Below are 25,080 nucleotides of genomic sequence, written 5' to 3' on the forward strand. Positions count from 1 at the left end.
ATGTGCAGCTCTCATGAACTTGGAGCTGAACTGGAACTGCTTGCATTGTCACATGTCTTATTTAATTGTGCAAATTGCTTTCTATTCCAAGGACAGGTTAATGTAGAAATGGAAAGGATTAGAACCGTTGGGATAAGCGATCGCTCTTTCTTTTAATTTTTGGTTTTAGCATAACAATAGCTACTATTTCAAAAGCAGTCCCTGGGTCTGCCCTGTCACCCTTTCATGCAGGCAAAGTACTCGCGTAGGGCCTGAGTCTCCTCTGCCCTCTCCCTTGGGATAGGTCCAAAGTCCATTAATCAGCAGGAATCATCCATAAATCAGCTCAATGGGCTCTGGGCTGAGGCTTCTTGCGCAAGCAAAAATAAATGGCATGGATGGGAAGATGCCATCAGGAAGGAATATCCTTGTCACAGGATTGGGTCTCCTTTTTAAGTCCCACATAACAAAGAAGAAACCAAGGAGAAAGAAAAAGCACATACACCTCCAGGTCTGTCTAGAGACAGTGTGAACACCATAGACTGTCTTAGTAAAGCAAGCAGTAAAATGGATGTTATTCCAGCAGCCTTTTAGCCACCTCTTAAATGAAAATTAACTGTTGAATCAGTGCATAGGTTCGCCTAGTACTTCAATTATTGATCTGTAGTTTGCGTGGTTTTAAAGTGTTTGTCTACTCATTGGGGTTTTGGTTTTTCTGCAAATTAAAGAAAATGTTTTGTTACTTAAACCCATCCAACTACTGCCATGTGTAGGTAGATGTTTTTCAGGTCATTTGCAGAGATTAAGAGCTTGCCAAGCAAACCATTTTCCTTCCTGATTTCTGTTCGTATATTAACACAATAGGAAGAAAAGCAAAACCAGGTGGAAAAATATCACACCCTTTTTTGGTGTTGTGTGTGGCAGTAGGAAGCTGTCGCTGTAAAATTGCGGTTTTCTTGTGTAACGTGAGACATTTTCACTTCTGCTTGCTTAAATGGCAGTATGCTGCACCGTTCAGTAAGAGCGTTTCTGTTGTGGCCATCGTAATGGAGCAAGATATCAACAGCATCAGGCACATGGAGTACTGGCAGTGCCTGTCTGCAACTCCCATTAATGTCAGTGGGGGTTTTATGGATGGGTTGAGAGCAGTGCGCTGCCGTTAGTGTTTAATTTTTTACAGTTGAATGTGCGCCATCACTGAGCGTAGTTATATGCAAGAAAGATGGGTGACGATAACAGTTCACTACTATCAAAGTCCAGGAGTGGCTTTACATGCAATGTATCCCCACTTGCTTGTGCTTGGTTTTACAGTAACTAGGCTGGCAAACATACTATGCGTGACTTGTCCAAATAGCGTGCGCTAAGTGTTGGAGTGACTTCATACCTGGGAAAAAATATGTTGGTTTTTGCAGGGATGATGTGGCTGACTTGATTTGTGTGCTGGAGGGGGGAAGTACACTGATACTGTAACGACACTTGGCAGCGTTAGGTTAACGATTGGACTCAATGATCTTAAGGGTCTTTTCCAACCTAAATGACTCTATGATTCTATGACACCGTGCCAGATCTCTGCAACAGAAAGGAAGGTAGTTTTTCCTCTGTGCTGGGCATACCTGGCTGTGTTGGGCTCTGGTTCTCCTGCGTGGTGGGTCAGGTCGGGGCTCTCAGAACCAGACCTGGCATTTCACGTGGACGTCTCTGGTTTTTGGGTGGTTTGTTTTTCTTTTTTTCCGAGGGTGTGACAACACTAGCTGCAGGATTTCAGTGTAAGCCTGGTGAATATCAATTAATTTCTTTTAAACACCTCCCGTATAACAGGTGTCTCTTCAAAGAATCCTTTGCGTTTCTCTCTTCTTTTGCCGTCTAACCTCCCTCTGCCAGGCTGGCCAGAGGAGAAGAAGCCTGGAGCCCCATGGTCCCGTTTAGGGCTCTGCAGAGCTGCGGCGGCGGATGGTGCAGAGCTCTGCCTTTGCACCGCAGCCTTGCCTTCAGCCTCGCTCGAGCCCTGTTGAGCATCTCCCCATCCTTAATGCACTTTTCCTTGAGCACCTGCTTCTTTTGGAGTTAGTTATTTAAAAGGGAAATTTAAGCTACTGGCTGAGGGTGCAGAGAAGAGCGGAACTGGCTGAAGGGCTGGGGTTAGCGCTTTCTCCTTGATCTGGTCTTCTCACCTTTAAGTTATTTGTATGCATAGTTGGCTTCCCGCGCTGATTGGCACCAAACGAGTTGGGATAATGTCACGGTTGCCCACGAAGCCGTGCCAGCATGAGAGCACAGTCTTGCCAAAACAAGGGCATTGATTAGTGCAGAGGAACTAGGGCAATCCAATTATAACCACAAATGCCATTGGCTTTCTCAAATTCTTACTCAAATAACTGCGGGCTCTCTGCTGTATTAAGGTGGTCTGGACTATATCGAGAAAGGGGAATTCGTAGGACTTAGGTAGTGCAGAGTAAACAGGATTTAATGCTTAAATACTCTATTGCCTATTTACACATAGGCAAAAGGATAGTATGTTTCAGATAGGTAGAAGCTGGCCGACCCCCTTAGAGAATATATTTTATATTTCTTTTTTTGGAAATTATTACAAAATATCCTAAAAGGAAACTACACAGGAAAAATAGCTAAGAAGTTTCCTATCATTTCAATCTTGTTTGAGCATTGAATATTCCTTTGTTCCCTAATATTATGCTTCCTCTAACCTACTCAGTGGGCCAGATAAGGAAATGTGATATTTTTCACCACCGTGACGAAATTAAACTAAAGCTACAAAGAGCGTGAGGGTTGTAGCCTGGAGTCTTAGATGAGTAGTTCAGATCTGGCTTTATATTAAATGCAGAAGCGAGCAGTCTCTCATGGATGAATCACATTCAATTAGCTACTTCCTATGATGAACTGATTAAAAATTAAGTGGCATCAAATAAGACTGATTTTGCTCATACATTTAAATAATGCTATAATTACATACTAATCAGATGGTAAATCTTAATTGTACATGTTCCATATGTTTTATTTGCCTGTTCTCCCTCTTCACTTTGTCGTCTTTGTATCAGCATGGAGTATATTTTCAGGCTGCTTTTATGTTTGGCCTAATTGAATATCAAAAGCAGTATATGTGAAACTTCCTGAATTCTATTCTTCAGCCAGTGGCAGCTGTGCTATTAGATGACCTTTACCATTCCCGTAGCACAGAATAATAAAGGAAGGGGGGGAATTGAAGCCCAGCCATGTTATTGTTAGAGACAGAAATAAATCATATATAATTGCTTCGCCATGAAGGCCAAATCCTGCCGTCCTTCATGCCCGAGTTAGAAATACAGGATTTGGACCTTTGTTTCCTGTGGTTTCCTGGCCACCTTGGACGTGCCCAGAATCCGCACGCTGCCGCTGCAGTGGCTAATTACCATCACCGGGCTCACGTCATGTTAAAATGAACTGCAGCCCAGGCTCCATCCCTCTTGCGCGGGCAAGGAGATGGCTCTGCTGCAGGAAAGCCTTTACGTGAATGTCTGCCTTTAAGTGCCATTGGCTTCAGTAAGATTACTTGAAAAATTAAGAAAAGCCTTAGATGCTGGATTACATGGTGGGCTTCCACAGAGTGCTTCTGTTTTGGTTAGCTGTTTGGAACAAGCCTGCTAACTCTTCCTTGAAGTAAATAGGTATTTTGACATAACATGCCTGTGGTATTAACTTTATTCACTCCAGGATGTACTTTACGTTTTTGTCTGCTTTTTAATCATAGATCATGAACACAGTCACAAAAAGAACAAGCGGAAACACTGGAGAAGACAGTGGGCAGAAAGCAGCATATTATCTGACATGGAGATGTTGAAACACAGCCTGGAAGTGAATTCGTTTTCTGCGGATAGCAACAAGACCGGGAACATCAGTGAAAAGAAGAGCCACAAACGAACAAAGCGGTTTCTCTCCTACCCTCGCTTTGTGGAAGTGATGGTGGTGGCTGACAGCAGGATGGTCGCCTACCATGGAGCTAATCTACAGCACTATGTCTTAACGTTAATGTCAATAGTGAGTATTCAACTAGGGGGAGTAGATTCACCCACGGATCATTTTCTAGTGGTCACAGAGCACCCTTTCTGCTGCGTTTATATGCAATACCGTCAGTTTGCCTCGACCAGGCACGGAGATAATGCTGGGATTAGAGTAAAGCTTGGTAAAACTTGGCTGGGGAACACTGGTTGGAGTCTTCTTCCTTCCCAGACCCATCATGTTTCCTAACCCTTCCCACACCTCTCCCTTCCAGCTTTCTGAACCCCAGGCAGCACGAGAAATATCACTGGCCCTTTAGTCCACACGCTGTACTCTTTTTTTTTTATTTAAGCCCATGTGAAATAGCAGCTGAATTAAAAAGGTACTTTGAGGACTGTGCCTTCCAAGGGACTGATGCTAGTAGGTTATGCAGTTGCCTGACTTCCCTTGCTGTTGCAAGGAGAAGGAGCCTGTGGTCACCTTGATCCTTAGCATAGTGCTAGGGTTGGCTTTCCAGGCTGAGGACAAGCATTTCAGTAGCTGCTAGTACTAGGATGCAGTAATGCAGTCCCCAGACAGGCAGCTCTGTAGATGCAGAGTGACTGGAAGTGAGTATCCAGCATAGTTGTGTCACTGGAGGAATTTTGATCCTATTCGAGGGTAGAAGTGCAGTGAATATGTGGTATAAAACTGTCCGTGTCAAAATGAGGCACTTGAGAGAATAAGTTGCTTTTGACAGTCTTGGTTGGTGGTCGTTGTATCTCAGAGCAGAATGATCCTGTAATTTGGTGAAATGTGTGCTAAAGCAAAAGGAAATGTTGGGTTTCTGCGATACCAGCAGGTTTGTTTCATTCTAAAATTGTGCTTCTGGCAGGAGGTCTCTCCAAGTAGCATCAGAGCACTGAGTGGGGCAGAAGAGCCACTCAGGACAAAAACAGTTGCAAAATGGAAAACATGCATGTGTTGTCTTAATTGTTTGTTTCCTTGAATGTTAGCAATAATTCTGAATATTTCTTTTTGAAACAGGTGGCTTCTATCTACAAAGACCCAAGCATTGGAAATTTAATTAATATTGTTATTGTGAAATTGGTTGTGGTACATAATGAACAGGTAATGGAAGTGATTTTCTTCACCTTCTGTTTGACAGTGGCATTTGTAGTGAGCATTGCGATGAATAATTAAAATACCTGCTTTCTGTGTGTTGCTTATTAGGACGGTCCTGCAATATCTTACAATGCCCAGACAACATTAAAAAACTTTTGCCAATGGCAGCAGTCACAGAACCACCCTGAAGGAAGTCACCTTCAGCATGATACAGCTGTGCTTGTTACCAGGTATGGTGAATATTCTCACGAAAACTGTAGCTACTCGTGTGTCAGAGGCTGTGAGTGTGTAATATATCCAGCTATGGGAAATGTTCGGGTTTTGATGTGGGTGTAATGACATTTGCGATTGTGGGAGAGTGTAACTGTGAGCAGAATTGGGATAACGTGTCCACCATAGCAGTAGATGACTTTGAGAGGTTCAGGACTGTGCAAGGTCTGCCCATAGGTTGAACATAAGCTGAAAAACTCTGACTATGGTAGGGAGTCGGTTCAGACTCTGACTGGACGATGTGGCAAACCAGCATGAGAAGGTCCGTTGGAGGACCAAGAACTGCTTTTGGATGTTGTTGTTATTGTGTTTGTACCTTAACTCACTGCTGCACTGAAAATTAATGTGTCAGGTCTGTTCTGCTTTCAGACAGGATATTTGTAGAGCGCACGACAAATGTGATACTCTGGGTAAGGAAAACCTTTGCTTTGTCTTGTAGTAACTTTTTTTGTAGTGACAATGTTAGTTGCCTGTGCTGAACCGTGGGCGACATTTCTTTTTCTATCGTAAACCTCTTTGTTCTCTCCTAGGTCTGGCAGAGCTGGGCACAGTCTGTGACCCATACAGGAGCTGTTCAATTAGTGAAGATAACGGACTGAGCACTGCTTTCACAATAGCACATGAACTTGGCCATGTGTATGTTTTATGTAAATACATTTACATTTAAATAGCCCAAGATTTATGCTAGCTAGGGCTTGCCAGCCAGGCTAGGGCTTGGTACCTGCTGAGCCTGATTATTTGAGAGGAGATAAATATACTTGGGTAGAAGATGCACCACCAAGGAAGATTAAGCCGTGGTGTGACTCTGGGAGGTGGTGGGGTGCTCTGGAGCCTATCTGAGAACAGCAAAACCAGCAGACCCACATTTTGGGGAGGATGAGTGAAAGGGTACCCCAAGCAACACCTAAGCAAGGGAGGAGAGCTAACAAAATGTCCGATATTACTGCATCTTCTCACATCTACATGCGGATATCAGCAGGATCTGCCCCAGCGGCCATGTTGTCCTGGCCAAGCCACTGGGACTAGCCGGGATTTTGGTCAGAGCTGGGAGGTACTGGGTGCCTTGGGGAGGACCAGGCTGAGGAGCACAGGCATGTCTCACCTGACCTTCGGGACCAAAGTCTCCTCCGAGGGCAGGTCCTCAGCCTGCCACAGCTCGTCCCACCGCCATGCATGGTGCTACTGAAGGCAGCGCAGCAGCTGTGTGTGAAGGGAGGAATTTACCCAGGGCGTCTGGTGGGTGATCAGGATGTACAAGTGAGCCTGACCCAGCTCCTGAACTATTTCACAAGGGAAAATCCCATGCTGCTGGACATCCCCAGAAGAGATGCTGTCATTCAAGATGCACCTCCTCCGGTGAAAATTTCTTTAACTGATTTTGACTTTTTTTTGAGAGTGGTCGTGAGAAAAATCAGATCACATAGTCCTTTACCCCCCAGCTACAACTCTTAGGCAGCTGGTTCAGTCCCAAACCACCTCACACCTGGTTTGCAGTGGACGTCCATAGGTGTGAGATGGATGAGTACTCAGGAACAGATCTCTCATTGTTTTAAACTCCCTTTCCCTTCACGGAGAGCTGGCTGAGACAGTCTATTTTTAACCACAGTAGTATTTGTTTAAATGAGATTTCCTGACAGAAAGTCCCCGAAGGTTTGGCGTTCCCCACACCTAACCTGTGGCTAATTCCTTCGCTAATGCTGCCCCAGAGCTGCCGGAGGGGTTAGCGGCGCTCCCGAGCAGGAAATGCCTCTTTGCTCTTTTGCAGGGCACAGAGTGAAAAGGTGGTTCGTTGGAGGTAATCTTAATGGGATGTAAACTCCCCAGCCTTCGAAAGCAGGATCACACCGGGTCATTTCCCCTTCTCCACTTCAAACAGCAAAGCGCTTTAAGCCGTTCTGTCTCCGTTAGCGTATTTGCCGCATTCTTCAATATGTCATGTGCTGCAAACTTCGCGTGGGTTTCTGCTGATATTGATGCTTGATGGCATTTTGTAAACCTACCACATAAAGTATAGGAGCCAAGTCTATCCCCGGTGCAACCCTATTTAGGCAACAGCATGAGGGATCAGCGTGGCCCAAGGTATTCAACTGCATTAGAAAACATTTTGCAGCCGACATAGGGTGCTGCCTGTGTACACGAGGGACTTCAGGCAGTGGTGGTTGGTGGGCTCCAGTCATTTGTCTCCTTCAGAAACTTACTCCCCCAGATCAACTCTTGGCTCTTTGGCTCAATTCCAGAGAACTTGCCATTTTTACGAAGGTGGGGCCGAACTCCAGCCTGCCTGCAGGATCGCGACTGTCAGCTGAAAAGGAGACGGCAGCTGGAATTGCATCTTACTCCAGGCTCCCTCAAGGACTTGGCTGGCTAAATATATGCAGTCATGGTGTGGAGAGCTTACCGGGGTCCTGCGTAGCTTTTTGCAGACAAGTGCTAGGAACTCAATTTGAGCAATGCTTGTTGACACTTATGAATATGTGCGTATTAATACTTTTATTCTGTAATATCTGTCAGTAGCATATCTAGGAAAAATTCTTCGGTTTGCTTACATTTAGTTCTCACTGTTGCTCTTGCTATACTAAATACTTGACATTTGCCACTTAACTGACTGTACTTTTCGCTGCTGTTTTCTTTTAGATTTAACATGCCACACGATGACAATCACAAGTGCAAAGAAGATGGAGGTAAAAATCAACAGCATGTCATGGCACCAACACTGAACTTCTACACCAATCCCTGGATGTGGTCAAAATGCAGTAGGAAATACATCACTGAATTTCTGGAGTAAGGCTTTGCATATGCATGTGTTAGGCTGTTTTGACATGTGCATGCATCCCATGGGGTTCATCAGTTAATCTGAAATCCTAGTGTGCAGTGTTTGGAGGAAATCAGAGGGATTTGTGTGTGCACGCATCCTTTACATAGAGCAGGAATGCACCCCTGGCATCTGGTCCCTGCCAGTTCAGCCTCGTGATAAGCTGGCAAGGACCAGCCTCTCTATAGGGAAGAATAAGTCTTCCCCCATGGATATTGCTTTTAAGGAATGTGCGTTCTCCTCGAACCTGAAGAGTGAGTTTTCCAAGCCCTATGGCCCAGATACGGAGCTGTGTTTTAGGAGGCAGATTGAATCTGCCTTTCTGCTCCACAGGTCAAGATAAAGCCCTGGCACTAGTCCATGGTGGGAACACTGCTCCAGGAGCCCACGGGTCAGTTTGATGCACAGTGATCACCCATTTTGCCACGATGCCTTCCCACGTGTTGTGATGGGGAGCAGAATGACAGCCACGATGGTGTCCTGGCGAATCCAGGAGCTTGGTCCCTTGGGCAGTTCTTCTGCTAATCAATTATTTTCTTTCTAAATATATACCAGAGCATGCTCAGCAGCTAAATGCAGGTTGTGCATGCTCAGAAATGCTTTTTGCCAGGGTAGCTGACTGCACTGTGGCGGACGGTCATTAGCACAGCACGGGTATGGTGGTGAACGGGTAATGCAGCCTCCTATCCTCCTGTGCCTTGAGTCTGCAGTAGCTGTTGTAGTGCTTGTTAAATATGGCAAATGTGGTGTGCATCTGCCCTAAGGCTGACTCAGGTAAACACCAATGGGTTCTAGTCTCATCGCCTCCTGTTTAACACCGGTTTTCTGCTTTGTGTTGTAGCACTGGTTATGGGGAGTGTTTGCTTGATGAACCTTCATCAAGAACTTACACGTTGCCTCAGCAGCTCCCAGGGCTGATTTATGACGTCAACAAACAATGTGAGTTAATTTTTGGACCCGGATCTCAAGTGTGCCCGTATATGGTAAGTGAAATTCCACACCTTGGTTTTCCTGGTGTTGCTAGGGCGAAATAAGGCCTCCTGGGGTTGGATGAATGGGAGGCTCAGAAGCCATCAAATTATTGTCAAGCTTGTGAGTTAATGATAAATCTTAGGGGGATAATTTCGTAAAGGATCATCTATCTGGTAAGGCATGTAGCACATATTTATTTAATATTTTGATCTTTCCAATAACTTAAGCAGATGCAGTGTCGGCGACTTTGGTGTATTAACATTGATGGCGCGCACAAGGGATGTCGTACCCAACACACACCTTGGGCTGATGGGACAGAATGTGAGCCTGGAAAGGTCTGTAATACCTGGTGGTTCGTGCCTCGTAGCTATGTTTCCCAGGCCTCAGGCTAAGCATGACAGTCAAAATCATCCTATCCCAATGGCCAGTTGTATGGGGCACAGCTGCTGACTGCAAGGGTGGAAGCCCAAAGCAGCTCTGTGTGTTTTAAGCCTGGTATGCATGGGTCAACTCTACACCAGATAATGTGATTAAAATCAACTGCTTGGCATAACGTTGTTTAAAGCAGGTATTCCTTCTGGAGTGCTTATCTTTTTAAATTAATGCCCTTGAGTGAACTCTCGAGGAAAACTTTTGCAAAGCTTCCCTAGGCTTTTATTAGAAATTTCCTATGTGATGTGAGCAATTACTAATTTTGTGTAACATAAATTTGCCAACTGGCTTCTCATCTTGGCAACTTCAGAATAAAATATAGAACTGGTTGACATTTTCTGTATGGAACAGTTTTGGCAGTAATTAATAGAAACTTTCAATTTCCACGTGCAATGTTAGTTTCCAGCTAGCATTGTGGTTTCTAGAATAAGTATTTAGTTTTCAGTTGTCCAGATCTGGAGAAAAATAGTTGAGAGGCTTTTTCTTTTTATTTTGTTGAGATACTGAAGCTTTTGAAGAAAAATATACTAACTAGTTTTCAGAATTTTTGTCTGAACAAAAATATTCTCCATCTAGGTCTAGTAAAAAAAGTGTGATGTTATTCTACAAGGTATAGCTTAAAAATTTGCTTTTCTGGCTATTAATGATCAACAGTTAAAGAGTCAACATTTTAATTCATAGTCTTTCAAATGTTTTTTAATAAAAATATCTGGATGCTATTTTAGATACAACTTTCCATAAAGGCTTGGCAATTAATCTTTTGTTGCATGTGTCTGAAAAGTCAATTGTTCAACGACACTTGACTGATTTCTTCAAGACAATGGGCATAATGTGTTAATTTGCCTTGCTTTCTTAGGGAAAAGCGCAGTCAACACGTTTGGTTTTATTGTTGAGAATGTGCATTAGAGATGTGGTTGGAAATCCTATTCGTGATGTTATACAAGGTATAGCTTAAAAATTTGCTTTTCTGGCTATTAATGATCAACAGTTAAAGAGTCAACATTTTAATTCATAGTCTTTCAAATGTTTTTTAATAAAAATATCTGGATGCTATTTTAGATACAACTTTCCATAAAGGCTTGGCAATTAATCTTTTGTTGCATGTGTCTGAAAAGTCAATTGTTCAACGACACTTGACTGATTTCTTCAAGACAATGGGCATAATGTGTTAATTTGCCTTGCTTTCTTAGGGAAAAGCGCAGACAACACGTTTGTTTTTTTTGTTGAGAATGTGCATTAGAGATGTGGTTGGAAATCCTATTCCTGTGCTAGCCAGTGGTGCACCAATATTTAACATTTTTATGTAAAATCCCCCCCTTTTTTGAGACTCAGGATAAAACTGAGGCATCTGTGGAGTCCCCTTGACTTGAGACCTTGTGTCTTCAACTTCTCCGTTTGTGAGCTTGGGGTCTGCTCACCGCTGGAAGCTCAGAAATAACTATTTTCTTGAAATTCCAAAAATCTGGGTTGCAATTTTGTTCTGACAAACCTGCCGTTACCCTTGGATATGGCCAGAATGATGTGCAAACAACTGCAATTGAGCAGATTAGCACCTCCTCAGAGTTACCATGTCATCCAAGAGGCAGTGTCCAGCTGCATGGCTCTTAATAAAGACCGCGTAAGCAAAAACATTTCAGTCCACAAATTTAGACAATTTGACAGGTTTAGACAAATTAGACAAGTGTGACCTGAACTTCTCAGCTGAGAGCAGATGGGCTCTTAGAAACAGCTAATGCAGTCCACTCGTGTTCAGGCATTTGAATGTATTCTCACAAAAAGGCTTTACAGAGTAATTCTTGTATCTGTGTGTTGGTCTAATTCAAGCTTAAGGTTTGGATTATAAACTCTCTTCCCCTCAGTGTTTACTTGGGCTTGTGAAGTGCTGAGGTGCGAGCCTGGAGTGCTTTTCATTGGAATAAATCACTATTTTGGTACTCTGCTGTGGCCAGGAGCCCCATCAAACTGCTGCTTGCTGACTAACGCCTTGCCTCAAGTCTGCATGTTTAAAGCCCGTGATATATGGGTTGGCAGGTGGAGAAAATACCATGCCATTTTTTATGGAGATATCTTTGGAAATGAGGGAGCCTGAATAGCTAAGAAAAATCTAGCTAAAACTACTGGGATGTAGATTTAACCAGGCTCTAAATTTATTCTTAAATCAAGGACACTAAAACAACATGGGAGTATTAGCTTATGCATATTTTGCATGTGAGGACACTGAATTTGGTATCGCTAAATCAAGTAATAAGCCCAGCCCAGAGTTTGGCCTTTGCTGGGTGAGCACCAGTCATGGTGGTTTACAGTGTTTCACAGCACCAGTGCATTGTCGGGTGGAAATAAATCACTGAAAGAAAATAAAGAGGGTCATAAACTTGGGCCTCTCTCTCTTGTGGTTTTCAGAGTTGTTTAAAGAATGGTAAAAGAAGAGTAGATGAATAGTAATCATTTCTGTCTCCTGCTGTATGGCAGCAGGTAGCGTATATGTTATGCATGCATGAAGCTTCACAGCACTTGTCTGCCCCCTGCTAATCTATTCAGCTAAAGTCAGCCCAAGGATGGGAGCTGGATTTGGTGAATTATCTGGGACTCCAGTGGCAAGACAAAGGAAAGGAAAGTCTGTTGTAGTGTCTCCCGTCCCTGCCATTGCTCTCCTGCTCAACTGCGTGTCTTAAGTTATTTTCAACTTGCTCCAGACAAAAACTCTTTTATTCTCTTCATTCTCTGATCTGTAAGCTCATAGGAAAGAGAACCCTGGCAGGCTTTTTAGTTTTTCTGTTGTAACTCAACACAGAAATTATTTTTAAAATACAAAAGGCATGAAGGTTGCACAGCCAGACTATTCATAGTGTGCTTCCAAGAAACACCATTGCGTTTCCATAAGAGAATCTTGCTGTTTATTTAAAACAGCTGCTCTTTTTTTTCCCCCCTTTGATTGGCCATCAACTCCAAACCCCCAATTTTTAATAAAATCAAGGGATGTAGGTGATTTCCTGGTTAATTCTCAACCATCAGATGGGAGACATATAGGTCATGTCACGGTCTGTTAGCTGTGTACATTCACTAGTTAGCTATTCAGTCGTCTTCTCTGGGTCAGTGGTGCCAAGCATGACTGTGGTTATATATTTAGCTATGAGCATCAACATTGCTGCGAGAAGTTCTCCACTGGGACAGCACTGTTGGACTGGTGTCATGTATTTTTGTATGTTAATGATAGCTGTCGGACATCTTTGTCCCTGCACAGGACTGGCATGGGGTCCCCATCCTGCAGTTTTTCAACCCTCTAAATGCCAGGAGGAGTTGTGCATCGTAAGGGTTTGTCCTGCAGCAAAGAAACAGGTGTTTCAGTTTATTTTATTCCTCTCCTTTACTGTAGCAGATATTTTTCAGCCAGTTTCTATCTGGGGAATCAAATCTTCAGATGAAAGCAAATCCAGGGCACCTTGCAGCCTAGAGACCATGATCATCCCTGAGCAAACACCACATTTAGGGCCCAAGCTACAAGTTGTTCAGCCATCCTGCAAACATGCCCATAGGCAAATGCACCCGAGATCAGCTTTCTTCGTCAGAAAAGCAACGTGGCAAGCTGGCCATCATGGGCAAAAGGTGTTAAATGAGCTGCGGAGCCAGTGTCCTATAAGCTGGATGCACAACCCCCACGATAGTTTGATTTTGCTCTGTTTTCCTAGATAGCTTTCTCTAAGGTGATTCATAAGGAAGTCTAAAAAGCCGGGGGGGAGCTTACGGTGTGTCTTGATACAACCTTGTTCTGGTATTAGTGAAAGGGCTGGAAAAACACAGCACATCAGTAAATTTGACCAAATGTGCTGGAGCCAGTGTCCTATAAGCTGGATGCACAACCCCCACGATAGTTTGATTTTGCTCTGTTTTCCTAGATAGCTTTCTCTAAGGTGATTCATAAGGAAGTCTAAAAAGCCGGGGGGGAGCTTACGGTGTGTCTTGATACAACCTTGTTCTGGTATTAGTGAAAGGGCTGGAAAAACACAGCACATCAGTAAATTTGACCCTGTTGCTATAAAGATCGTCAGGCGTTTCCCTGCCTGAACAGCATCTGGTGCAGAGAAATATTGCAAGGGAATATTTTAATGATGCATTACATGTTTTCTTCTTTAAGTCTGTAACCTCTTCTAATCTGTGAGCAATTAGCAACGTTTGGGCTTCCTATAATTGCAAAGATTTAGGTGTCCGCCAGCAAACGAGCATGTCTCTGGGTTTAAATCTGCTTTAGCGAGCACTGTTCGGTGAGAGGGAAGCCCTGCTCTCACGGGTCTTGGGGACACTTTTCCATCCATTCTGGTGGGGCCAGAAGGTGACTCTCCCCTAGATCTCACCTCTCCAGAAGTCTGTGTAGTTGAACTAGCAAACATAGCCCAAAGGGACACATTTTATACCACAAAAATGGGAGACAGGGACTTGCCAAGATAATTTAAGCCAGTTTTCCAAACAAAAGAAAACAAGAGTTATAGCTGGAAAACAAAAGTGTAGGCCAGGCCTTGGCAAGTCACATGTTATGGCTGAGTGAAAAAAAATACTTTGGATTGAGGAATTCATTTTTCTGTTTTATTTGCCCATTGGATTTGGAAGTTTCCTCTCCCGCTTTGTACAGCCGTGGGGAGGTTTGAGTTTTCCCTGGTGTTTTCCCCATTGCCTGTCTCCTTCCCTGACACGGTGGTGCGGTTCCTGCTGCTCTCCAGGAAATCAGATAAGCAGCTTTTTGAAAAGCCAGTGCCGCGAGCGTTGCCATGCTGTTCGGCACCAGTGAACAGGGAATATTCAGTGGTTGCTGTTGTCCTCAGTCTTCTTCCCATAAATCACTCCTGTGGACTCAGCACCTTGCCTTCGCTTCTCCATTTAAGGGTGCAGAGAAAGAAAAATACGGGAGCGACAGACAAAAAGTAAAGAAGTTCAATTTTATTTGATTGCAAAATCTTTGCCGCATTTTACATGTGCTTGAGAAATAAGTAACCCTGGGTCTTGTCGTCCAGGCTGGTCACTGTTGGTTGGCTCGTAATGCAAAAGCAATGCAAACCCACCTTTCCCGTCTCTCCCCTTTGCACGCAGCACTGCCGGTTTGGGATGTGCGTGCCCAAAGAGCGAGAGGCGCCGGTGATAGATGGAGCGTGGGGGACGTGGAGCCCTTTCGGGACCTGCTCGAGAACCTGCGGCGGTGGCATAAAGACAGCGATACGAGAGTGCAACAGGCCCGAGTAAGTGCACGGAGGGGAAGCGCCGGTGGGTGAAATGGGGAAAAGCAGCGGGGTTGCCCAAATGGGCTGAAATCCCCTTCAGCTGTCCCCAGCCCGTGTGCGCCCCAGGGACGGGTGGCTTTGCCTGGCACTGATGAGGCAGCATGGGAACCCAGAAGGAGCTGGTCACAGGTTTGGTTTGTGGGTAAAGTGCACTAAAAAGGGATACGTTCAATGGAGAGAGAAAGAAAAAGCTAATATCTGTGTGGATTTATTGCCTCCTGTTTTCCTGGGGAGGCACAGCTGGGGTCCCACTTCCAAAGGTGTTTGTCTTCCTCTAAAGTCGTGGATCAGCAAGGAGGGAGAAGGGAAGGAGCCATGGTTTTATCCATTTTTCACCATTTTACCCCCCTGCTTTGGCTGCTTTTGCAGCTGTTCCTACAGGCCAGATCCTTTATATAGTTTTCTACCATTTTACTCCTGCTTTGTCTGGTTTTGCAGCTTTTGGCTGCTTGTGCAGCTGATCCTTTATACAGTTACATGTCAGCTGGTGCAGACTAGCCAAACCTCAGCAGAAATCTGTGCCCCATTAAAAAGCGGCACTCAAAAATGTTTGCCGTCAGCCTGGAATGCAAAATCCTGCACCCTTTGAAATGGCAGGGAATTTTGCCGTGGGCTTTAAGGAGACGAACGTGTGGCTGGCAAAATATTAGTAATAGGTTGAACAACTGGTATGAAAACAGCCTGTTTACATAAATTGCGAACTGTGCTGGTTTCTGTTTAACTGCCTCCTTTCAGCCCACGAGAGCAAGAAGTGGTGGGCAGGATGCTTTCCAGGCTCTCGTTTGGGACTGAAACACGGAGAGGAGGAGGGGTCTGCGGAGCTGGTTGGACCAAGGGGTCTTAAAAAGATTGAGCAGGCTCGTTCCGCTTTCTCGTCATTGGTTTTGGACGGCTTATTGCCAAGGAAATTGCCATTAGTGATGCACCAGTGACAGTTTCATCACTGCTAATGGGAGAAGGGAGAGCTCGTACCTGCGGCACTGCTGGTGAAGTGACAGGAGAGGCTGGCTCAGCATGGCTGGGCAAGTGTCGAAAAAGAAGGGTTGAGGCTAAGGGAGTCGGACACCAGCACGTTAATTAAAATGATGCTGAGAAACACACAAGCACAAAGGAGTTCTCGTCTCGCTGTGCTGAGTCAGCACACGCCATATGGTCTTCCAGTAGCCATGGAGACACAAAAATAAAATAGCTTTCCACACGCAAAAATAGCTATGCTGCTGAACCTTTGGATGCTGTCAGTGAGATGTATTCCCATCTTCTGGAGAGGCATCTGTTTGGACTGGTAGCTTTTTGTGATCCTAAAGGCTAGCCAAGGGATTTTAAATTCCATCTTCTCTTATAGCTTGTGTTTTGTATCTTGGTGTTTCGTGAGGCATATTACTTTGGCTGGGATTTGTAAAAGCACCTAAATACGCTAGGCACCAAGCTGCGTGTGAAATCCCCTGCGCTTATCATTAATAGTGGTTATTTTCCAGGCCCCCTTTTGAGAGCCACGTAGCTGGCACTGGCCCCTTCTCCGACCCCTCACGAAGTCTCCACAGGGAGTCGTCTGTCCTAGCACTGTCCACAGAGCTTTACGCAGACTCTGTTTTGTCCCCATAATTTGATGTCGTAGCGTGGGCTCCCACCATCTGCATCCCTGTTATCATGGGACTGCTGAGACGATGCAAGTGGATGAGACACTGCTGGGTACTCTCCTGCCTCTCCCACTTTTCAAAGTACTTCAAAAATATACAGAATAGGTCTAGTCTCTGTTTCTTCTCTGTTGTGGAAGGCAGGAAAACCAACACAGGTACCTTGAGTAAGGTCGAAATAGTTTTCAGTAAGCCTTTTTATATTTGAAGATGGTTTAGTTTTTTAAAGCTTTTTCTGTGCACGAGGATCTGGGGTGGTATCTTGCATGCCAATAAAATATTGTGTTAAATCTGGCATTGAAAATGAACCTCCTGCCATGGTACAGAAAATAAGGCTGCAGCTCCTGCCTCTGTTTGTAATGTGCTCTGACACCCACGTGGACGAGTATCTTGCAGGGCTGTAGGAAGAGCTGTAAGCCGCTGAAATGGCAGCAGACTGTGTTTTGACATACACTGAAAGAATGTATTAGCTAACCAGACCAGACCCTTCCCACCAAGATTGCCCACTTGGGAATTCAAGGCTGGCTGGTACAGACAAAGCCCACGGCTGCGGTGCGTCACATAGAGGGTCTGTGGTGCAAGCCCTGGTTTTCAAAGCAAGGCATAGCTGCAGAATTTTGGGAAAAGGCATACTTCGTAAGATGTCAATACCAGGAGCCCTGTTTTCAGGAATGGCTTTCTGGATGGGGGAGTGTTATCTCTGGATGCAAGTCTGATCACGTCTGCATTTTAGTCCATCACAAAAGTATCCACCTGTGCTGAAAGCTGTCTGAGCTTGACGTGTAAACACATCTATAGATAACTGTGCTGGCAACTGGCAGCACATGTACCAATTCCCGGTCCCAGGGCTTCCTGGGATGCTGCGGAGGAGATCTCAAACTGACCTGTGTACGCTAGGGCTTCACAGATTTTTCTGCAGTCACTGCGTGAGCACAGGCACATAGGCAGGCATGCAGATGGACACACATGCCCCATAGTTGGTCTCCAGGGTCCTTTTGTTGTGGCAGCCTGAGTGCCCCCGGGCAGAGCTGCTGCCCTTGGGACTGAGCACATGCAAAGCACCCCCAGAACTGCGCTTCTCAGCGAGGTGCTTCTACCTGGCGCTCCTGGGGCACTGAGAGTTGGGTGCTGCCTCGAGGTCTGCACGTGAAAATATTCAAGGTTAGTAATTGCAGGTGATGCATTAAGCATTGCATATTTAAGACGTGCTGGGAGGGATGCAGCGAAGCCGGGGTTTGCACAGGAGCTTGTAAGGGGAACGATGCTAGATAGAAAGCGGGTCCACACCGGCCATTTGTTGATCAAATAGATGATTCAGAGAGAAGGGAAATCAAGAGAGGACAAGGAGGTTTCTATGCATGCACTGCTTTCCCTTCTGTCTCTGCAGTACATCATTGATGATTATCCGTAAAAATATTACATAGCGTGAAGTATCCTGTATTTCTTCATGACACTGAAAATCGATGTTATATGAGTCTGACTTATTTTTCAGGGTCAGCTTTTTCTGTTTACTCAGGCTCTGTGAAAAGCAATGCTGGTTTAAAAACACCCTACAACTGTCAGGGTGGTTTGGGGCTGTTTTGAAATGTCAGAAGTGTGAGTGTGCTTCAGCCCTGAATGCTGGCTGCGGGGAGATTTACTGCCACAGTTACAAAGCTGACAGTTTGCAACACGATGGCAAGTTTTAGCAGCCTTCAGTTTGTGGTGTGTCCATGTGTTCAATGTTCTCTCAACCTCATGGGTCATGTCTAGAGAAAAGGAAACTATACAGTAGCCTTGGGATCTTTGGATTTTGTTAGACATACCCTGAAAAAAAGAAAGGCTCCTGCATGTTCTTCTTAACTAACTTAATATTTAAAAGTCTTATTTTAATTAAATTGATTTATATTGGAAGCAATGTGTTTACCATTAAAATGTTTTAATTGCAATGTTTTTAAAGAAATGCCCTGCTAGAGGTTTGCATATTTTAGAGCCTTTGTCAAACTACAACAGTCCTGCTGCAGTATAAATGCTTTCAAAGTGAAAATGATGAGTCCTGTTAACTCCCCCATGAATGATTCGGGCTCACCGACATCTGGAGTGTGCTGCTGCCACAGCTAAGAAGTTTGCCCATGTGCTGTGTAGTGAGGTGGTCGAGATGTCCCTTTGTAGCTGGAGGTGGATAATGTACCTGCATGGGAATAGTCCGCAGGATGGGCTCCGGCGGTGGGAAACCCCCAGCAATCACCATTGAGCCTGTGAGGAGTCCGGCATGCACCCGCAGGGGCTGCTGCGCTGGGTTAGCTCTGGAGCGGTCCCAAGTGTAATCAGTTAAATTAATCCAAGTTGTTTGTCATACCAAGGTGGAGAATAGACTAAATCGGTACAAACCGGGTTTAGACTTGCTCCACTAGGAACTGGTGTGAAATCAGTCTGTAAACTGAAATCCGCACCGGGCGCCATGTGGTTGCTTAGGCTTTTTAACACTGTTACTTGCCTAATTGCAAGTACCAGAAACCTTTGCAAGTGATACGTGTTTAGTTTCCAGATGGCACGTGAGAGTCGCCCTTGGAGCAGGTAGAGCTGATGTTACCAGCTATGGCTCCGGGCTGTGCCTAAAGACAAGTCATACCCCTCAGGGTTTAGGATAGGACTCGAGGGGTCTGCACCACGGCAGTGTGTCTCTCAGCGAGGAGATGATGCTGGTAGGAAAAAGCCCACGTGTGTAGCTGGTGGTGCTCTGCATCTCGCGTGCGGCTGCTGGAGGAGGCAACTCCTTCTGCCAAATCTGTGAGCATCCCTAGCGTGGTGCTGATGGGGTGGTGGGAAGTCTGCCTGCCCTTCCCCGCTTTGCAGGTAGTCTTTTGGCAAGTGCGAGCCCCTCTGTGTGCTTCTGCCTCCCCATTTATTTCACAGGAACTCTGCTACTTGAGTCACAAATAGTTTTCAAACGAAGAGTGAAGAATTGTTATTTGTGGGAGAAAAGGCACTGCTGGGCTTCCTAAGTGGTTGATGTGCAGGGGTGCTAAAAAAATTGTGTTCAGCTGCAGGAACTTGTTGACTCACTGTGTGTAGAGACCCCTGTACATGTGCAGGGGGTTTCTGTCTCTGTTTTGCTGGGAGGCACTGGCTGCATGCAATGTGGAGAGCTTACGGTGAGCATCTCCGTGCTAAGGGCAGGGGTGGTTCCTGTTTATCGCTCGTTGGTTCGTGTTTTGGAGGGTCTCCAAGTGTGGAAACCAGCTTCCTTCCCAAGGAGGCTCAAAGGGAAGATGCGCTCTGCCAGCATCCCTGGGGCACCGATGGGCATCGGGTCCCGGGGCAGGGCAGAGCCGATCCTGAAGAAAAGCCCTGTAGGCAGGAGGTCTGGGTGCCAGGACTTCAGCGCCCGGCGAGTCGCTTTTCTGATCTGCGCTTCTTGCTAGCGCAGGCACTTGTTTTGTTCAGGGGTTGGGTAGAAGATATAGGTTTAGTGGTTATTTTGCAGCAGAGGCTGGAGCTGGGCTGTTGTCCTGAGCTTCGAGGGTCACTCTCTGCCTCTGTACACATGTCCTGGCATAATGCGGTCAGGACACGGTGGCTCTGGCCGCTCAGGATACTTTTGCCCTCCGCTGACTCCTCTGAAACGGTCTGTTAAAGGGAGAGGCTGGGGCTAACCTCAGCCAGCGGAGGCTGTCCCGTGCTGACGGCTGGGATGCACGTTAACTTCATCTCCCTTGAGTGCAGGTCTTAGTTGGTATAATTTTTCCTTTTTGGATAATTACAGCTTTGCCCAAGTTGACCCTGGTAACATTTCATCCAGGTTGCCATATCTTTCCTTCTGTAACATCAGGGAGAAGCAAAGCTGCTTGGGTGGTACTGCAGTTTTTATTATGCATATTAATGGTGGTAGCTTGTAGAAGCTTCCACCATGCCCTCTCAATTTCATTTGAAGATTCAGGAGAGAGCAGCAGAGACGGTGGGGGTTTTTTGGAACATTTAAAGCATGGTGCATGCTTTTTTATTTTATTATTACAATTTATTAAATACATAGAAGGCTGCACATAGATGGGCACATGAAACCTTACCCGAGTTCCTAGAAGAAATGTCCTTCGAACAGACAGTAAATAGCAGAGCTTGTATCCCAAGGGTACTTTCCTCACAGCATTACCGTAGCTGAAACTGAGTCCTCACCAGAAAAGTGCCTTCTGCTGGGCTCCTCCGATGCCATCCACATGCAGCTCACTCCCGCACCACTGCTGACAGCGGCTGGAGTGGGAGAGGCTTTTTCGGTCCCTGAAGTGAGCTGTTATCTGGCAAAGGCTCCGTCTACATACGAGGACAAAAATAGTTTTATGACTACAGCCCTGAATCTGGGAGTCGGGAGATTCAAAATGACAATTTCTCCTAGGCTTATCCGCTGGCTTTTATGTGGCTTGGATGATATCACTCCCCAGTTTATACCAGAGTCATCCTACTATAAAATGGGGGTAAAGTATTTATTGGCCATCCTTGGTGCTTTCTGTAATACATGGAGATAAAGTTGTTTAAATATGTCTAGCATTACCATTTCTACCATTTTGGGCTAGAAATCCTGAAGGACTAAGTGCTGCCTGGCCCTTCAGCCTCTGCAGGGAAGGCCCTTTCTCCTTTCTGCTGTGATGGTTAGTTATTGGTAACCCACTAGATCAGATGCAAACTCTCCACCACCAAATCCATAGGACCGATGGGGTTGTGGGGGCATGGGCCTGCCGTATGGGATCCCTCAGTGTGAAACTAAATCCTCAGAAGGGTAGGAAGATGTTGCTCTTTCTCTCTGGCTTTCCTTACTACCGCTGCATTCATCAGAGAGCAAATATTCCCTTTTTCATCCCTTTTTAGCATCGCATATATGGTCTTTTTTTATTAGACACCTGCATAATCTTTCCTGCTTGTCAGCCTGGGATATTAATTAAAGACATGCATAGACGTAGACAAAGCCATCAAAATGGTGTTGCAAATACCGACTGTGCTGAACAGGTTGCAGAACTGCAATTGCATCTCGTTTCTAGCCCTATCCCAGCCGGCTTCACTTTCTTGTTTCTGCAGGCCTAAAAACGGTGGGAAATACTGCGTGGGTCGTCGCATGAAGTTTAAATCCTGCAACACCGAACCATGCTCAAAGCTGAAGAAGGATTTCCGGGACGAGCAGTGCGCCGACTTCGATGGGAAGCACTTTAACATCAACGGGCTGCCCACGAACGTGCGCTGGGTGCCCAAATACAGCGGCAGTAAGTGGCAGGGGGGATGCAGATCCTGCCTCCTGCATCACCGCATCGGGGTGATGGCATTCGGATAACGTGCTTCTGGTTTTCCTCCCTCCCATCCCCAGTCCTGATGAAGGATCGGTGCAAGTTGTTCTGCCGAGTGGCGGGAAACACAGCGTATTACCAGCTGCGGGATCGCGTCATCGACGGGACGCCCTGCGGCCCCGACACAAATGACATCTGCGTGCAGGGCCTTTGCCGGGTAAGTATTTTCCTTTCTCTTTAGCGAGGGTGATTGCAGTTTTGTGTGGCAGGATGGCGCTTCTGCACCCTGCTCCACCCGGTTGCTGGCGTGCCCTCTTCGCTCGGGGGCTGCCGGCAGCATCCGCAGGCTCCACGAGCCCCAGCTGGCCTGAACCTTGTGCCAACCTCCAGATTTGCAGAAGAGCCACGCGTGGAGGATGTCTGTACGTCTGCCCTAAGTTACTGAGGGCTGTGGAGGTCTGAGCCTGAATCCAAATGATGCTTCCTTCTGTGCTCTGTTCTGGTTCTTCCCGGTCAGACCCCGGAGCACTTTACATTTCCATTCACAATTATTTTTCACACTTTTCTCTATGGGAACAACCGATGCAAGAAGTTCTCTCTAGCGAAGGCATCGCCTGGTGCAGAAATGGCAGTTCTGATCCTCACTTTGTAAAAAAGCATTTTGTTTGAAAATGGGGTGGGATGGCCACACTGTAAATCAACAGAAAAATGTGGGGAAGCAAAACAGTTCGTCTCACAGCAGCCTTTTGCGTAGAAAGCTTTTGTGTACCTTAATTGGGAGGTTTGTAAATGCTGTTCTAGTCTGCATTTGCTCAATCTAGTTTTTTCAATTTTTCTCTTAAAGCAAGCTGGATGCGATCATGTGCTGAACTCAAAAGCAAGAAGAGATAAATGTGGTGTTTGTGGTGGGGATAATTCTTCATGCAAAACTGTTGCAGGCACATTTAACACGGTGCATTATGGTAAGAATCTGTTGCTAAAAACTTTATAGTGAAAAAATGCGGGTCTATAAAAGCCATTACCACACTTAATCTACAAAAGCACTGATATAAAATGCAAAATCCTTCTAGCTATAGCATATTCCATTTTATAACTATTTATGCTATCCCTAAATGAAAAGTATCAGCTTGTGTAATGTGAGGTAATTTTGCTCGTTTCCCTTTCCCCCATAAAAAGCAAATGAAATGTCTGTGTAATAGCCTTGACTTTCTGTTAAATCTTTTCTAGGCTATAACGTTGTGGTCCGCATCCCAGCTGGTGCAACTAATATTGATGTGCGTCAGCACAGTTACTCAGGGAAACCAGAGGATGACAACTACCTGGGTGAGTTGCAGTCCTTGTTTCTGTCCAGAAATCTGCTCTATTGTCTGGTTGTGCTGATATATCTACTGGCTGCTCTCTGCTAGAGAGGATGAAGAATTCATTTAAGGGAGATAAATTCTCAGTAAGAAAACATCTCATACGTCTACCAAACATTCAGCCTTATCTTGTTCCTCCTTTTTGTTCATGCCATCCTTGATGCAAAGGTTGGGAGGTTCACAGATTATAAGAAATATCCCCTTAGAGTGTCTCTGGGCCTGGGAAGGACTGTCGAGCCTGGGCTGTGGGTGGGAGCTGAGGCACAAAGCTGGGAACCAAACAGGCTTCTGAGTTCTGCTGGAGTCTCCTCACCGCAACTTAACACATCTCTGCTGTCACTGTGCCTTGGCTGGAGAGTAAATATGCCATACCCTGAAAGACATGTGTACAAGCAAATCCAAAGAGAAATTATTTTCTATTTCTCTGAGAATAATAATTCTGATTTCACTTAGACTGAGCCCTTCTTGTCCCTGCCTGACAGTCATATGTAACTGTAAAGAAATACCCTGCACCAAAGATGTTTGTTTGATTTAAACCTAACAATAACTTGGTCTTTGGCTGTTGGACATTCATAATCACTGTTTTCTCTAATCCATGGGTATGTCTCTAGAGGCAGATGAAAATGCTTGTGGTGCTGTGTTAGACCAGTCTGCTGCACGAACATATGCTTTTGGCATGGCCATGTGTCACTTTTCCACCATGCTGATCAGTAATTCTGATAGAGAGAGTTCTGTTCGGGTTCAATAGTGGAGATAACACAGACGCACATTACCACTGATGTTACACCTGCCAGTCGAAGGTTGGTTTTGCCATTAAGTCCTGTTTGGGTCCCTCAGAGTCTGTTTGGGCCGCTGATGGAGCGGGGACTCAGGCTGTGACCCCTTGCAGTCCCAGGGCGATGGCTGCTCTCCCAGCTCTGTTCCTCCTCTGTTGCACGTCCCGTGCCTGGCACTGCCAGCTGCGCTCCGGTAGCGCAGGGTCCCGTATTTACATCCCTGAGCAGGGCGCTTCATCTCGTTTCATCTCGCAAAACCCCTGAGTTGTTGAGTGTTTTTGCAAAATATGGGGCTTAGCCTAAATGCTCGCTGTAACTGGGTATGTTAAAAACGGGACTAGGCTGGCGGTTCCTAGCCCATTGAAGGTACAGGAACTCACTAGAGAAACAAGTGGAGGAGGCTATCGTGCACCAAAGGGAAACGGTGCTGACAGCCTTGGCTGTCGCTCTGAAATGCCATCCATATGGCAGGACCTTTCATTCAGGCAACAAGCTGAGCGGGTCCTCTCTGTCCTCATTCCCAGACTGGGGTCGTGCAAGGCTGGCTGTCCCTGCACGCACGCGGCCGTTCACTTACAGCCGCCTTGCGTTGTTTCTGCACGTTCACAGCAATGACATGAGACGGTGCAGCATGAATGCACATCAATACCAAGAAAACCTTACTGAGGTGTGATAGTTTTCCATCCTGGGGGAAGGAGATACGTTTCATTATTCATCTTTTCTAGAAAAACAATCCTCCCTGTGTTGTGCCTATTCAAACTGGTTCACCCCGGAAGGAGCCCCAAAGAACTTCTCAGCTCTTCTTGGAGGGCCTTTAATCTTCTTGGGAAGCAATGAAGTCAAATCTTCTTTAATGTTGCTTTAATATTGCTGGGAAAGCATCTCTTCACATTAGGCCTGACTAGAAGCAAATGAGAAGTGTGCATGTGTCCACTTATTTTGCAGCTCACTAAGTGTGAAATCTTGGGCCCTCAACCTTGTAGTTGCTTAACAATTTAGGAGGAATTTGATGTTGTCATCAAGTCCAAGACGTGTACCTACTGTTGTAGGAGATACAGTAAACGGGAAGGAATCCTTTAATAATGAGTTTTACTGCTGCCTAATGACATTAAAGCCTTCGAAGTGTGTGGAATTCGGTTGAGCGTAGCGTCTGCTTTCTGAGTTTTTCTCCATCTATGACTGTTTGCTACCGAGCAGTGTTTTGCTTCATTATCTTTCCTCATTTGGTGTAAAAACC

General features: G+C 45.6%; 1 protein-coding gene across 1 annotated transcript in view; it reads left to right on the forward strand.

Moving 5' to 3' along the window:
- The window catches only part of ADAMTS9 (ADAM metallopeptidase with thrombospondin type 1 motif 9), an 86,864-nt gene that overhangs the window by 13,320 nt on the left and 48,464 nt on the right, over positions 1-25,080 (forward strand). The window contains exons 3-15 of the mRNA XM_009284512.2: positions 3,722-4,008; positions 4,996-5,079; positions 5,182-5,303; positions 5,713-5,753; positions 5,874-5,979; positions 7,978-8,124; positions 8,997-9,138; positions 9,355-9,462; positions 14,639-14,784; positions 21,507-21,688; positions 21,790-21,926; positions 22,554-22,671; positions 22,937-23,032. Of these exons, the coding sequence (XP_009282787.1) occupies positions 3,722-4,008; positions 4,996-5,079; positions 5,182-5,303; positions 5,713-5,753; positions 5,874-5,979; positions 7,978-8,124; positions 8,997-9,138; positions 9,355-9,462; positions 14,639-14,784; positions 21,507-21,688; positions 21,790-21,926; positions 22,554-22,671; positions 22,937-23,032 (1,716 nt within the window). The remainder of the gene's footprint in view (positions 1-3,721; positions 4,009-4,995; positions 5,080-5,181; positions 5,304-5,712; positions 5,754-5,873; positions 5,980-7,977; positions 8,125-8,996; positions 9,139-9,354; positions 9,463-14,638; positions 14,785-21,506; positions 21,689-21,789; positions 21,927-22,553; positions 22,672-22,936; positions 23,033-25,080) is intronic.

This window comes from Aptenodytes forsteri, unplaced genomic scaffold (assembly GCF_000699145.1).
Source record: "Aptenodytes forsteri isolate BGI_AS27 unplaced genomic scaffold, ASM69914v1 Scaffold53, whole genome shotgun sequence".
Lineage (NCBI taxonomy): Eukaryota > Metazoa > Chordata > Aves > Sphenisciformes > Spheniscidae > Aptenodytes > Aptenodytes forsteri.